This window comes from Mangifera indica, unplaced genomic scaffold (assembly GCF_011075055.1).
Source record: "Mangifera indica cultivar Alphonso unplaced genomic scaffold, CATAS_Mindica_2.1 Un_0001, whole genome shotgun sequence".
Taxonomy (NCBI): domain Eukaryota; kingdom Viridiplantae; phylum Streptophyta; class Magnoliopsida; order Sapindales; family Anacardiaceae; genus Mangifera; species Mangifera indica.
In genome coordinates, this window is record NW_025401093.1 from 1,605,988 (window position 1) to 1,619,376 (window position 13,389).

The following is a 13,389-nucleotide window of genomic DNA, read 5'->3' on the forward strand; positions in this document are numbered from 1 at the left end:
TCCCACTTCTTTTAATTTTGATAATCTCAAATACTCACATATAAATAATTAAAATTAACAAAATTTTAACACTTAAAATTTCATCTCTTTTTATCTCTCTAAACTTTAAAAACTAAAAATTTCTCCTAGTTTAAGTTTTAAAAAATAACAGTTTTCTCTTAGAATTTCATTTTGAGATCTTCAGCGTCATTTTCAGCTCTATTGCTTGCGGCCTCTTCCTCTCAAAATTTCTTCTTCCTCTGACAGTCTCTCTCCACCCATTTGGATACTTGATTGATATCAAAAGAATCGTGAAAAATGAAAAACTTTATCGGAGAAGATAAAGTTCTTCATCCTCTCAAATGAAGACGAAAAGCTTTGTCTCTTCTTTCATAGATCCTCTAACATTGATCAAACATCCAAATAGAAGAAGAGAGACCGCTGAAGGGAGAATAAGCTTTGGGAGGGAGAGATCACTAGTAATGACACTGGAGATCTCAAAACGAAAACCTAAAAAGAAACTGATATTTTTTAAAACTTAAATTAGAATAACTTTTAATTTTTAAAATTTAGAGGGTAAAAAGAGATTATATTTTAATTTATTTTTAATATTATAAATAAAATAATAATTTTATCTATACTATTATTAATTTTAATTATTCATAAATAGATATTTGAGATTATCGAAATTAAAAAGGGAATCCACTTGGAAATAGCCCTTTGGCCCATTCAACACGCACAATTGTCGCTGTTGCTCCAAAATTATATTATTTTAATTAAAAAGAAGAAGACACGAGAATGGGTGGTTGAGGAGTGGCTCCAAAATTAAAAAGTAGGAAAAAGTCTAGCCTGACAGAACCCACTTTTCATAAATTAATATTTAATTTTTTTAAATATTATTTTATTTATATACTGAGGAAAGAGAGCATTTTATAAAATATGCTTATAACAATGGTTGATCATATAAGGCAAGATAGACTATCACTTTAATAGATTATTAAAAAAAAAAAATTAAATACTTAAAATTAAATATTTTAAAATATTTTAAAATATTTGTACTTAAGAATAAGAAAAACAGGTATTTTTATTTAGAAATAAATTTTTTTTTTACTTAATACAAAAGTAAAATAAATATTTAATTTAATTTTCCTAAAAAATTGGGCAAACCAATTCTTTCTTTTTAATTGTGGAATTAATTTCTTTTTTTTTTTGTTGTTTTTCATAATGTTTATGATAATAGCTTGTTACTTTTAATGTTTTATCTTTTTAGTTAATTGGATTAAACTTTTGATATTTACCAAGTCTTTATTCTTTTTGAAAAAGAAAAATAGAAGTAAAAATATAATCCAATATTGAACATCTAATCTATAGTATTTTTCACTTCTAACCTTATTTCAAGAACGTTAGGTGCACTAAATAAATAATATTCAAGTTTCACTAATTGTCTATTTAAATTCACTCTCTGTTATCAAGATTATTGAAGCCTTACATATATTAGTTAGAAATTGGGTTGTGGAAATTATTTCCTGCTATCGCAGAGAAAAGTAAAATTTACTCCTAAATAGAATTTCTTTTCATTACTGTAATTATTATAGATTATAATGTCTGCTGAATAATGCATAAAGTTGTTGGCATGTTGCTTTCTTTGTGTCTTCTTGTTGACTAACCAAACATTTTAGTCTTTTCCTTTATATCTGATTTAGAAGAATAATTTAATTAAAATTACCAATCAATACTGCAAATGTCCTGTATCTCTTTGACCCTCTCTTGTTTTGATATCTGAGTTCTCTTTTCCTTTTCGTGTTTTCCTTCTATTCTGTCTGATTCCAAATCTTTTTCCTTGTGCTTGAGAATGGCAGAAGCTGCTGTGACTGCTGTTATAGAAGTTGTAAAGTGCTTAATTGGTCCGATCGGGCGTCAGTTTATGTACTTGTACAACTACAAAACCAACTTTGACAATCTTGAAAAAAAAGCTGGAAAGCTGAAGAATGCTAGAGATGAGGTGAAGACTAGGGTTGTTGCTGCTGAAAATAACGTGGAAAAGATCAAACCGAATGTTAAGGACTGGCAGGGCGATGTGGATTCCATCATCGAAGAAACAGACAAGTTGATTCAAGAGAAATCAAACAGCCGATGTTTCAACTTGATCTCTTGCTACAAAAATAGCAGGACAGCATGGAAAAGGATGAACGCTGTAACTGAACTTCTGCAGGAAAAAGAAACATTTGCTGAAGTTTCTCTTCCAACCACTCACGAAGTCATTCGGCTCACTAACAAAGATTATGAGGAATTTGAATCAAGAAGGTCAGTTTTCAACGATGTGCTGAAGTCATTAGATGATCCTGAGGTTGGAATTATTGGGGTTTATGGAATGGGTGGAATTGGTAAAACCACACTGGTCAAAGAAGTTGGTCATCAAGCCAAGAAAGACCAGATCTTGGATGAGGTGGTTTTCGTAGAGGTATCTGTTAAAACAGGTACTAAAAAGATTCAAGATGAACTTGCGACTCAGTTAGGCGTGAAATTTTATGAACCTGCGAATCAATTAAGTGTGAAATCCGATGAACCTGAGAATCAGTTAGGCGTGAAATTTGATACGGAGGCTGAACGAGCGAGCAAGTTGTATGCGAGACTGAAGAATGAGAAGAAAGTGCTTGTAATTTTAGATAATATATGGGAAAGATTAGATTTGGAGGCTCTCGGTATTCCTTGTGGAGATGACCGTGGAGGATGTAAATTATTGCTGACAGCAAGAGATCTTAATGTATTATGGAGTATGGATTCTAAGAATAACTTATGGATGGGTGTCTTAAAGGAAGAAGAAGCTTGGAGCTTATTTAAGAAGATGGCAGGTAATCAGAGAATTGTTTCATATTATATTCATTCAGATTAATTTATATTACGTGAAATAATAAGAAGTAAATTTACTCTGAGAAATTAAAAAGTAATTGTAATGATTGTGCTAATTAAACTTCTTGTTTTAAAAATAATTTTTTTTGAAATTGAATACAAATTTAGTTTACTAGTAAATTAATTAAACATCTCTTTTTTAGTATTTCATTAACTAATATTATTTAGTTCTTAAGATGTTCAATATATACTTCGTATAAAAGAAAAAAAAAAACTCCCTTTGTTTTTAAATTCGAAGCACATAACAGAAATGCTATTAATACTTACGTTAAATGCATGATCTATAATAATGAATTTATTATTTAAAAAATTCAATATTCAAATGGGATCAATTTTATTATATTTGAAGCATATAGAAGACATATGTCTGCTCTTGATCTAAAATCCAGTGTCCCCGTTGCAGGTGATGTGGTTGATCAAACAGATAATCTGAATTCTCTGCCGAATGATGTATGCAACGAATGTCAGGGTTTGCCAATTGTCATTACTACTATAGCAAGAGCATTAAGAAACATGAGACTTCAATCTCAATGGAAAGATGCCCTGCGTAAACTAAGGAATCCTTCTCCAACAAAGTTTGTAGCCTTGCTAGAAGAAGAATATAAAAATATAGCATTGAGTTACGAGTATCTAAAAAGTGACGAGCACAAGAAAACTTTGCTAATTTGTAGCCTAATGGTAAATGATACTACCATTTCAGACTTGTTCAAACTCATTATGGGTTTAGATATACTAGAAGAAGCTAACCTTACTATGGAAGAAGCACGAAATAAGCTAGAAAGTCTTGTCTGTGAACTCAAGGATTCTTGTTTGTTGCTTGATGGTTCAACCAGGGAAAAGTTTTCCATGCATGATGCTGTTCGTTCAATTGCCATTACAATTGCATATAGTAATCATCATGTATTTACAGAGCGAAATGTCATGGCGAGGGAATGGTCAAACGAAGAACTGAAAAAATGCACTCAAATCTCACTTGGTGATTGTAATATGAATAGTGATATTTGGCCTCAAGATTTGGATTGTCCAAAACTTGAATTTTTCAGTATGAGGATAAAGGGTTCCTTTGAAATCGCTGATAATTTTTTTGAGCCGATGGGAAACCTCAAGGTTCTAAGTTTGAAGGCATCGTCCCTGCCAACATCTCTTGCTTCTCTCATAAATCTTCAAACGTTATGCTTGGATTATGGCAGATTTGCAGATATAAAAATCATTGGAGAGTTGAGAGAACTAAAGATTCTTAGCTTGCGAAGTTGTAAGATTGAACAATTGGCTGAAGAAATAAGTAAATTGACGCAATTGAGGTTATTAGATTTAACTGATTGTTGGATATTAAGCGTTATGGTACCGAATGTTTTATCAAGCTTATCCCAATTGGAAGAGTTGTATATGAGCAGACTCTATATTTCATTGAATCTTGAAATACCTAAGTTGCAACATTTGTCTCAATTGACAACTTTAGAAATAGATGTTTCAGATGATCAAATTTTGCCAGAAGACTTCTTCGCCAAAAAGTTGGAAAGGTACAAAATATCAATTGGAAATGGGGCTACTTATTTTGGTAGGTCCTGCACATATGGTGACAGGAAAAGCATGTTTCTTGAAAGCTATTCCAGAAATAGGCCTGCTGCATTAACAATGCTGAAACTAAATCTTAATTCTTTCATCTGGCAAGAGGAATTGCAGTTGTTATCGAATGTTGAATTCTTATGCTTAGAGAAATTGCAGGGTATCAAAAATGATCTCTCTGAATTAGACAAGAACGGTTTTTCTCAATTAAAATATCTCTCTGTCCATGATAATCCAAACATCTTGTGCATTGTTGACTCAACAAAGTGCATATCTCATGATGTCTTTCCACACCTGGGGTCTCTGATTATTTTCAACTTGATTAACTTGGAAAAGATATGTTATGGTCTACCCTCAACAAAGTCTTTCTACTACTTAAAATTTATAGAAGTGAAAAGCTGTGATAAGTTGGAAAATATCTTCTCATTCTTCGATGCTAGCAGAAGCCTTCCACAACTTCAATTAATTAAGGTGGAAGATTGCAAGAATTTGACTGAGATTTTTGCTGTTGAAAGTAAAAATAGAGTAGACAAGAATGAGGTAATTGATAAGATTGAATCTTGTCAATTACGCTTCTTGACTTTGATTAATCTTCCAAGGATTGCAAGTTTCTACTCAAATGCAAATAAAGTTTCAACATTGCAAAAGACACCGAAAAAATTGACAATTAATTTGGAGTCCAATGATATCAATTCGGAGGATGAGGAAATTGATACTGTCATACCATTTTTTAACCAAAAGGTTTGATTTATGATAGTCTTATCCTAATTTACTATATTTCTAGATTTGAATATCTCTAAATAGACTTCATTTCAGGTTTTATGCTTTTTTTTTTTAATGGCATTAAATTTTGGGCAGGTTGTTTTTCCTTATTTGGAAGAATTAGAGCTTGGAGCAACTAATTTTGAGAAGATTTGGGACAACAAACTTCCAACAACCTCTCGTTGCTATCAGGATTTGAAAAAATTGATTGTGGATGGCTGTCAAAAACTAAAATTTGTATTTCCATCATCTATAATCAAAAGCTTTGAGCAGCTTCAACACCTTGAGATAAGTTATTGTAAGGAATTAAAGGAGATTGTTGCCAAAGAAGAAATAGAGGGTACTACTACATTTATCTTTCCGAGGGTAGCCTTTTTGAAACTCAAAAAATTGCCAAAGCTTACAGCTTTCTACCATGGTAGACACATTTCAAAGTGGCCCATGTTAAAGGAGTTGAAGGTGGTTAATTGTGACAAACTAGACATGTTTACTTCTGAATATAAGGTATGAGTCTTATTTTCTTTGTTATATATCAAAGAAAGGTTGTGCTCGCCTTTCTAACATGTTTGTTAGAATTTGTTGATGAATCTGAGTCGCATTTTAGCTTATCAAGACCTATTTCCATCAATCTACAAAAAGAAAAAAAAAGTTTCAATTATATACAAAATTATAATTCTGTTTTTCATTATTTTATACTGACAAGCATCTGAGCGGTGAATCAATGTTGTAGGACTTCTTTTCTTCAGAAGGCAGACAATGAAAGCAAAACTGGGTAAATCTAAGAGAGACATATAATGCATATTACGAGAAAATTATAAACTATTTGAATTTCTTTTTGAAAATGAATAAAGAATAAAATAAAAAACTTGGTATTTCTAAGATTTTGGATTGTTTTTAGTAATATTTTACACCAAAAATATCTGAGTGCAGGTTGATGTCCCCAATTTGGAGATCTTAGAACTGCGTTCAGTCAATTGTGAAATACTCTGGGATAGTCAACTTGTGGCAATTTCTTCTTGCTATCAAAACTTGACACGCGTGATCCTAGATGGTTGTGAAAAACTAAAATATGTATTTTTATCATCCATGGTGAAAAGCTTTGAGCGGCTTGAACACATTGAGATATGCAATTGTAGTGTTTTGAAGGAGATTATTTCAAAAGGAGTGGAAGCAAGCAAGACATTTGTATTTCCACGAGTAACCTTCCTAAAATTGGAGAATTTGCCCGAACTTGCAACTTTCTATCCTGGAGTACACACTTCTGAATGGCCTATGTTAAAGGAGTTGGAGGTGTGTAATTGTGACAAAATAAAAATATTCACTTCAGAATATATGAGCTTCCATGATAATAATGAGGGTCAACATGATATTTGGGAGAAACAATCCCTCTTCTCGGTGGAAAAGGTAAGTGCCTTTCTTTTTAACTTTTACTTTTCAAAAAATGGAAGTAACATGAAAAATATTTGTGTTAAAACATCCACTTTACCCGTGCATTGTTTCAAAATATTTTCATATTCTATTTCTTCTTAAATAAAATACAATATTTTTTGTGTCAAATTGTTTGAGAACTTCAACTTTACCTTTATTTTGTCTAATTTGTTTGCAGATTGACCTCAAATTGGAGAAATTTACCCTAAGCAGAGTGGATGACATGATAACATTGCTGCATCAGTTTCCAGAAAACTTTGGTAGATGTACAATTGAGATCAAACAGGATAAATCTATCAATATTTCAGTTGGCATCCTTCAGAGATCGGTTAAGCTGGAAAACCTCACACTGAGTGACTGTTCATATGAAGAGATATTTACAAGTGGAGAGGATGAGAAACATACAAAGATCTTGATACAAATAAAAAGTTTGGAGTTGCATAATCTTTCTGATGCAAAGCACCTTTGGGGAAAAGGCTTCAAACTAGACTCTCTTCTTCAAAATCTTGAAGTTCTAGAAGTCAATAATTGTCATAGAATGATAAATGTTCTGCCATCCTCAGAATCTTTTGAGAATCTAACAGTTCTGGATGTATGGGAGTGTTATGGATTGATGAACTTACTCACACCTTCAATGGCAAAAAAATTGGTGCAGTTGAGAGAAATTAAAATTCAAAGGTGCAGAATAATGACAGAAATAGTATCAAATAAGACAGGTGTAACAGAAGAAGATGAAATTGTTTTTGGCAACCTGAAGTTGTTGTCACTTAAATACTTAGAAAGTCTCACATGTTTCTGCTCTGGGAATTATGCATTGAAATTCCCATTTTTGAAAGAATTGATTGTGTGTGATTGTCCTCAGATGAAGACTTTCTCTGTAGGAGACTTAAACACACCAAGTTTACAGGAAGTTCAACGTAATAGGTGGGATATATACAAATGGGCTTGCGAGGATGACCTAAATGCAATTATACAACGATGGTACGAAAGAGAGGTATGGATTTAGTTTAAGATTGCACTACTTTAAATTTTCTTATTCACCTTCAAACTTAAATTCTTGTCATAGAAAATAATTGAAAAGTTTTTTATAGAAATAATATTAAGTTACAAAATTTTAATATTACATGCACTAAAAATAGATTTTCTTTTATGTTTAGCACACAAATTAAAGCTGAATAATACAACTGATATTAGGATGACATATTAGTTGTCTACATTCAGTTTTTTTTCCTCCTTACTGTTAAAAAAAATAGTGTCAAAAAAGCATTAACTTTTTTATAATTTATTTGATTGATCATCAGATTAACGCAGAGTTGGAGGAATTGACACTAAGTGGAAAAGACGTCGCACTTATATGGCAAGATGAGCTTCTAGAACGTCAGTTTTCCAAAGTAAAAATTTTTAAGATCATTAAAGATGAATCATCTGACATTCCAATTGGAATCCTTCAGAGATTTAACAATCTCAAAGAACTTATATTGCAATCGAGTTCATATAAAGAGATGCTCTCATGTGAAAAAGACGAGAAACGTGTAAGCATGCTAACACAAATAAAGAAACTAGAGCTATCTGGGCTGTTCAATTTGGAGTACATGTGGAAAGAAAAATCTCATCTGGACTCAATTCTTCAAAATCTTGAAATGTTGGATGTAAATTTTTGCCACAATTTGATTAGTATAGTGCCATCTTCAGCAACGTTTGAAAATCTCATAACTCTAGAAGTATGCTACTGTGATAGATTGATAAACTTAGTATCAGCTTCAACAGCCAAAAGTCTGGTGCGACTCGAACAACTGCATTTGTCACAATGTAAAATGATGGTAGAAGTAGTATCAAGTGAGGGGGGTACAAAAGCTGAGGAAATTGTTTTTGACAAATTAAAGCTGTTGTTGCTTGATAATTTAAAAAGTCTCAGAAGCTTCAGCTCCGGGAATTATGTCTTCAAATTTCCAGCTTTGGAAGAATTGAAAATTTGCAAATGCCCCAATCTGGATTTGAAGACTTTCTTTGAAGGAGTCTCAAGTGAACTAAGTTTACGAAAAGGACAACAAAAATTAGTTGTCAAACGTAGTTATTTGGAGTATCACCCTACTGATTATAGTGTTTTGCAGAATCACCTTGATCCTTGGGGGTGTGAGCCTAATGCTTATTGTTTTTCGGCGGAGGACCCTCGTGCTTGTAACGTTATGTGATATAAAGGTTTTTTTAAATTGTCCTCTTAACTCCTATGTTGTTAGAACTTTGATAAGTATTCAAGATGAAATGATGTTAGTCTCAACTTTTGTTGTGTAGGTCTTGGCTAGCCTTGGCTTGTGTCTTGGGTTGTCCTTCTTGTCGAGAAGGATGAGTGTAGGTTGTTCTTGAGTCCTGTTGGACAGCTTTTTGTTTTTTTGTTAATATATACTTTTACTTACAGGGAAAAAAAAAAAAAACTAGATGCTAATTATCTTTCTGCTTTGTTGTTGCAGTTGAAAGACCACCAGATCCTATCTTTCCTAGTTAATGTCAAAAAGGAGAAACAAATACAACTGGTAATAAAAAAATTTTATGCATTGAGCCTAACTTATTTCGGGATGTAGCAAATTATTTTAAAGATGAATCTATGAATTATGAATAAAATCAGCAGTGTTTAGCCAGATGAGGAACTTTCTGCATTTGTTTCTCTTCTTTTTTCATGCATAAAAACAAAGAGACTTAAAAGAGACCCAAGATTTAACATAAGTGGTAGTTTCATATGGCTTCTATATTATATTATATATATTGTTTCTTTCCTGTTAGTCTAGAAATTTGCATTGGAGATAGAATCAAAAGAAAGAAAGATGTAAGTTTATATGATTTTGGTAATGAACGGTAGGTATGATTATCAAGAAGATTTAACCTATTCCTATTTGTATTTTAGTTGTGGTTTCATGATGCTTGTTTCTTTTTACTGTTCTATTAGCTGATTATAAATTTATAATCCAAGTTTCTTCTTGGGAATACTGCTGGATTTCTTGAATTTCTTTTCTATTCATGTATACAAGAGACTTTTCATGGTGCATTCAAAAATCTTGTGCCCTTAATCTATAACCAAATATTTTGCTAATTTTTGTATTTGTACTAGTTTGTTGTAGATTTGTGTTGCATATTTTTGTCTTTACTAAAGAATAATAGGAAATGATTTCTAGCCTTTATTATTTTTCTCGATAACCTAACTTTAGATTTTTTAGTGAGGATGAAACTGTTTTGTTGAATATAAAAAGGAGTATCCTTCTTCATTCGTACTTTTAATTTAAAACTTTATACTTATAGTTACTGAAAAATTAAAAATAAATTAATAGAATAATCACTACTTTAAAATGGAGCTCTAATAAATTTGTTGTTAATTTGCAACAATCCCATATTTTTAATAAATTTTTAGTGAGGAAACGGGTTTTTGTTTTTTTTTATCTTCACATTTTTTTTTCTTTACCAAACTATAGATCATCATTTTAAAATTTAAAATGACATTTCCCTGCACTTCGTTTGTTCACTTTCATTGTGTTGTGCTATATTTTACAGAATATTCAGAGTTCTGGAAGGATACAGAGCAAACTTTAATGAAATCTCTGGAATAAGGCTCTTTTGTTTGTGGTTTGTAAGGCATTATTCCGGCTCAAGTTTCTTGTGTTGAGGTCAGAGACGGGAGGCCTTTTGTTTCCATCTTTATTGTTCTGCTTCTACTTTTTCGTTTTGCCTGTTGTGGTTCTTGGCATTTATAATGTAATATGAATTATGTGTCTACATGAATGAATGTCTAAATTATGAAATTTGTGTCCTGAATGGTATGAAGATTCTATTTGGTGATATTGTCTTTGTCAAAAGTTGGTAACAACAGACTAGATGTTAACAGGACATAAGACTCTCAAAAGGACATAAGCAGTGGACTATATGTTAACAACAGACTCACAAAAGTTGTTATAATGTGTTTTCATTGTTGCAGAAGTTGTTGAGCGTGTGGTTGCTCCATTAGAAGACTAAATGAGCAACTTGAGAATCTCATGAAAGTTTGTATTGATAACTATGGTTTCAAGATTTCATAATGTTCTTCATAGCTTATAAATAATTAATTCTTTTTTCACATGCAAGAGATATATATATAGAAACATAGAATTTAAATTTTATAAGCTATTCATCAGTTTGAAACAGTTTTCTGAATTTGAGAAATTGACGGTTGGCTTTTCTGGTTTTATTACATGTACTGCCAAGCAGAGTTTCAAAGTATATCATTAGGTTACTAGAGATGTTTACCTCATGAGTAGAGATATTAGAAAAAGAGACATTTTGTGACTAAGGACAAATGATTCATTGAAGTTTAAACTCTTGTTTCATAAAATCTTTCCCTATTGCAAGTTCAGATTTAGAAGGGTGTGTGTTGGGAATCTAATTACGAAAGTTTATCACCGCAGGCCCAAAGGAGCCAATACAGAAAGCAGCCCAGGGGGTATGGATAATAGCCCAGCTGAGAGCAAAAGTAAAGACCAAATGGATGAGGGCAGTTTGGACAGTGCACCCAGGCAGCTGAAATTAGTTGAAGCCTCTTTTCTAGAATTCAGAGAGGAGTCTTCAGTGGTGGGGTCCATTGACGGTTAGGAGGCGGCACATATAATGGGAAAAGCATGGATGAGGAGCAGATTATTATGGATGTTATTTTTTAGTAGCTGAGCAGATTTGGAGAGGGCTGGCTCTCGGAACCCAGCATCCCTTTAGTTTATTTTCATTGTTTGTTATTGTTTTTGTTGTTGCTTTGTGGAGGTACTTGTTGGTTTTGCTGTTGAACTTATCATTGAAGATTGGGCAAGTTACTGAAATTATTGTTTCATCATGGACATGGAATGAATTAGTAAACTCTGCTTGATTTTTACTCAATAGAAATCTTTTCACTTACATTTATGTGTTACATGCAAATGAGAATGAAGAAATAGTCCTGACTGTTCCTTTCGTTGCTTGGCTGTGAATGAATGTTTGGGAGACTATTGAGTTGAGTTGTTGTTGGAGAGACCCTAGAACACTGAAACTGCAGGAGGAGGCTGTATCTCGGAAATTGCTGGAGGAGCTGCTGTGAATTGCTGGAACCTTCAGTCAGCTGGATAATTGGCCATTCTTACTGGTCTGTGACAGTGTGGTAATAGGTACAAAAGAGCCTGAGATCACCTTGTTGAATCTTGGTCCTCTTTAAGTCTTTTGATTGTTCTTCAAAAATTGGTTATGTATATCTGGTATCAAACTTATTTCTTGCTTTTGTTTTGTTTATGAAGCAATTCTGGAATCATCCTTTCTGTCGCAAAGCTCTGTCCTGGCCATGCAGTTTTATCATTTCTTGGCAAGCTATCAAAATGGGAAGTTTGTGCTTGCATACTGCAAGTTTCCTTCATTGATTTATTGGAACTTGCAAAGGCATTTCTGTCCAAGGTCAAATATCAGAGCCAAGTTCAAAATCAATTTCAATTGATATTTTTGTTTATCTTGTCCGGCTTCTGGTTCCAGGTGTTCTGCGCCAGGATATATTGTGGATCCTCTGCTTCCTTGGTTCCCTGTAGTGTCCTGTCTTTACAGAACCAACCTCTGCAATTGCTTACCTGCTATGCTTGTCATGGGATTACGTCTGCTGTAGGTTTCTTCTGCAGGATCCAATCCCAGATTTTCTCTGCTTCTCTGCCCAGAATTTCTGTCCAGATACTCTCCTGCTTTCTCTGGTCGAATGTAGCAGCTCAAAGTTCATGCTTCCTGGTTTTCACTGCAATAGAATCCTGCCTTCCTTCTACTGCAGTCTGTTCCAGATTTTATTCTTCTGCAGTGCTCCAGTCTGCATGACTGAATTTATTCTTCTGCTGCCTTCCCTCTACTGCTTGCTGGGTTCTACCATGGAGATTTATTTTTGCTGTGTTCCTCTTGTGCTGTCTTTTCTGGAGCTGAAATCTGCACAACAAAGCTGTCTGTGCAGTTCTCGGAAGAAGCAAGCACTACCAGTCTGTCTGCTACTTTGCCTTTACCGATTGTGCAACAGTGCAGCCATTTGGGTGAAATCCTGCCAATGTCCAAGCTGCCCAGGATTAGCAGCATTGGTCACCTCATCCTTGCAGTTCTAGTTTTTTTTCCCAGGTGCAACAATTAGATAAAAGCAGGCCTTGCTCTGCAGATTTTCAGTCAGAAGCAGTTCTTGCCCAGGCCATTCCAGAATTTTTCCAGGTGCAGAAGTCGGGCAGAAGCTGATCAAATTATGCAGATTGCGTGCCGGGCTTCTTTCCCCTGTTCCAGCTGCTACTTCGGCCAACTGTGAGACTGCAATTTTTTTTCTTTTTCTGGATGTTTGTTGTTCCTCTTAATCTTTATCGTTATAAGAACTTTCATAGATTTTCAAGAGAAGATAATGTAGCGTGTCTTAACTCTTCTTGTGGAGGCCTCAACTAGCCTAACTGCAATTTTTTTTCTTTTTCTGGATGTTTGTTGTTCCTCTTAATCTTTATCGTTATAAGAACTTTCATAGATTTTCAAGAGAAGATAATGTTAGCGTGTCTTAACTCTTCTTGTGGAGGCCTCAACTAGCCTAACCTTGTGTCTTGGGCTGTCCTCATTGAGAAGAATGAGTGTAGGTTGTTTCCGAAGAGTCATCGTTTTTTTTTATTAATATATATTTTTACTTAAAAAAAAATACCTAGATGCTAATTGTCTTATTGTTACAATTGAAACACAGTTAAATCCTGTCATTCCTAATTAATTTAAAAA

The 13,389-nt window shown here is 33.3% G+C and overlaps 1 protein-coding gene across 4 annotated transcripts; it reads left to right on the forward strand.

Annotated features, from left to right (window-relative positions):
* The first annotated feature begins 1,695 nt into the window (after positions 1 to 1,695).
* Positions 1,696 to 13,104, forward strand: LOC123205055. 4 transcript variants are annotated; one of them, XM_044621855.1, is made up of 12 exons: positions 1,696 to 2,831; positions 3,293 to 5,196; positions 5,314 to 5,721; positions 6,148 to 6,621; positions 6,824 to 7,639; positions 7,947 to 8,844; positions 8,938 to 8,998; positions 9,114 to 9,176; positions 10,186 to 10,298; positions 11,073 to 11,795; positions 11,922 to 12,075; positions 12,151 to 13,104. In XM_044621855.1, the coding sequence occupies exons 1-6, from the start codon at positions 1,832 to 1,834 to the stop codon at positions 8,835 to 8,837; spliced, it is 5,493 nt and encodes a 1,830-aa protein (XP_044477790.1). In that variant the 5' UTR covers positions 1,696 to 1,831; the 3' UTR covers positions 8,838 to 8,844; positions 8,938 to 8,998; positions 9,114 to 9,176; positions 10,186 to 10,298; positions 11,073 to 11,795; positions 11,922 to 12,075; positions 12,151 to 13,104. The 4 variants fall into 4 exon arrangements, with proteins under 4 accessions (XP_044477790.1, XP_044477789.1, XP_044477791.1 ...); XM_044621854.1 differs by having other exon boundaries at positions 11,922 to 13,104; XM_044621856.1 differs by having other exon boundaries at positions 8,938 to 8,994; positions 11,922 to 13,104.
* Positions 13,105 to 13,389: the final 285 nt, after the last annotated feature.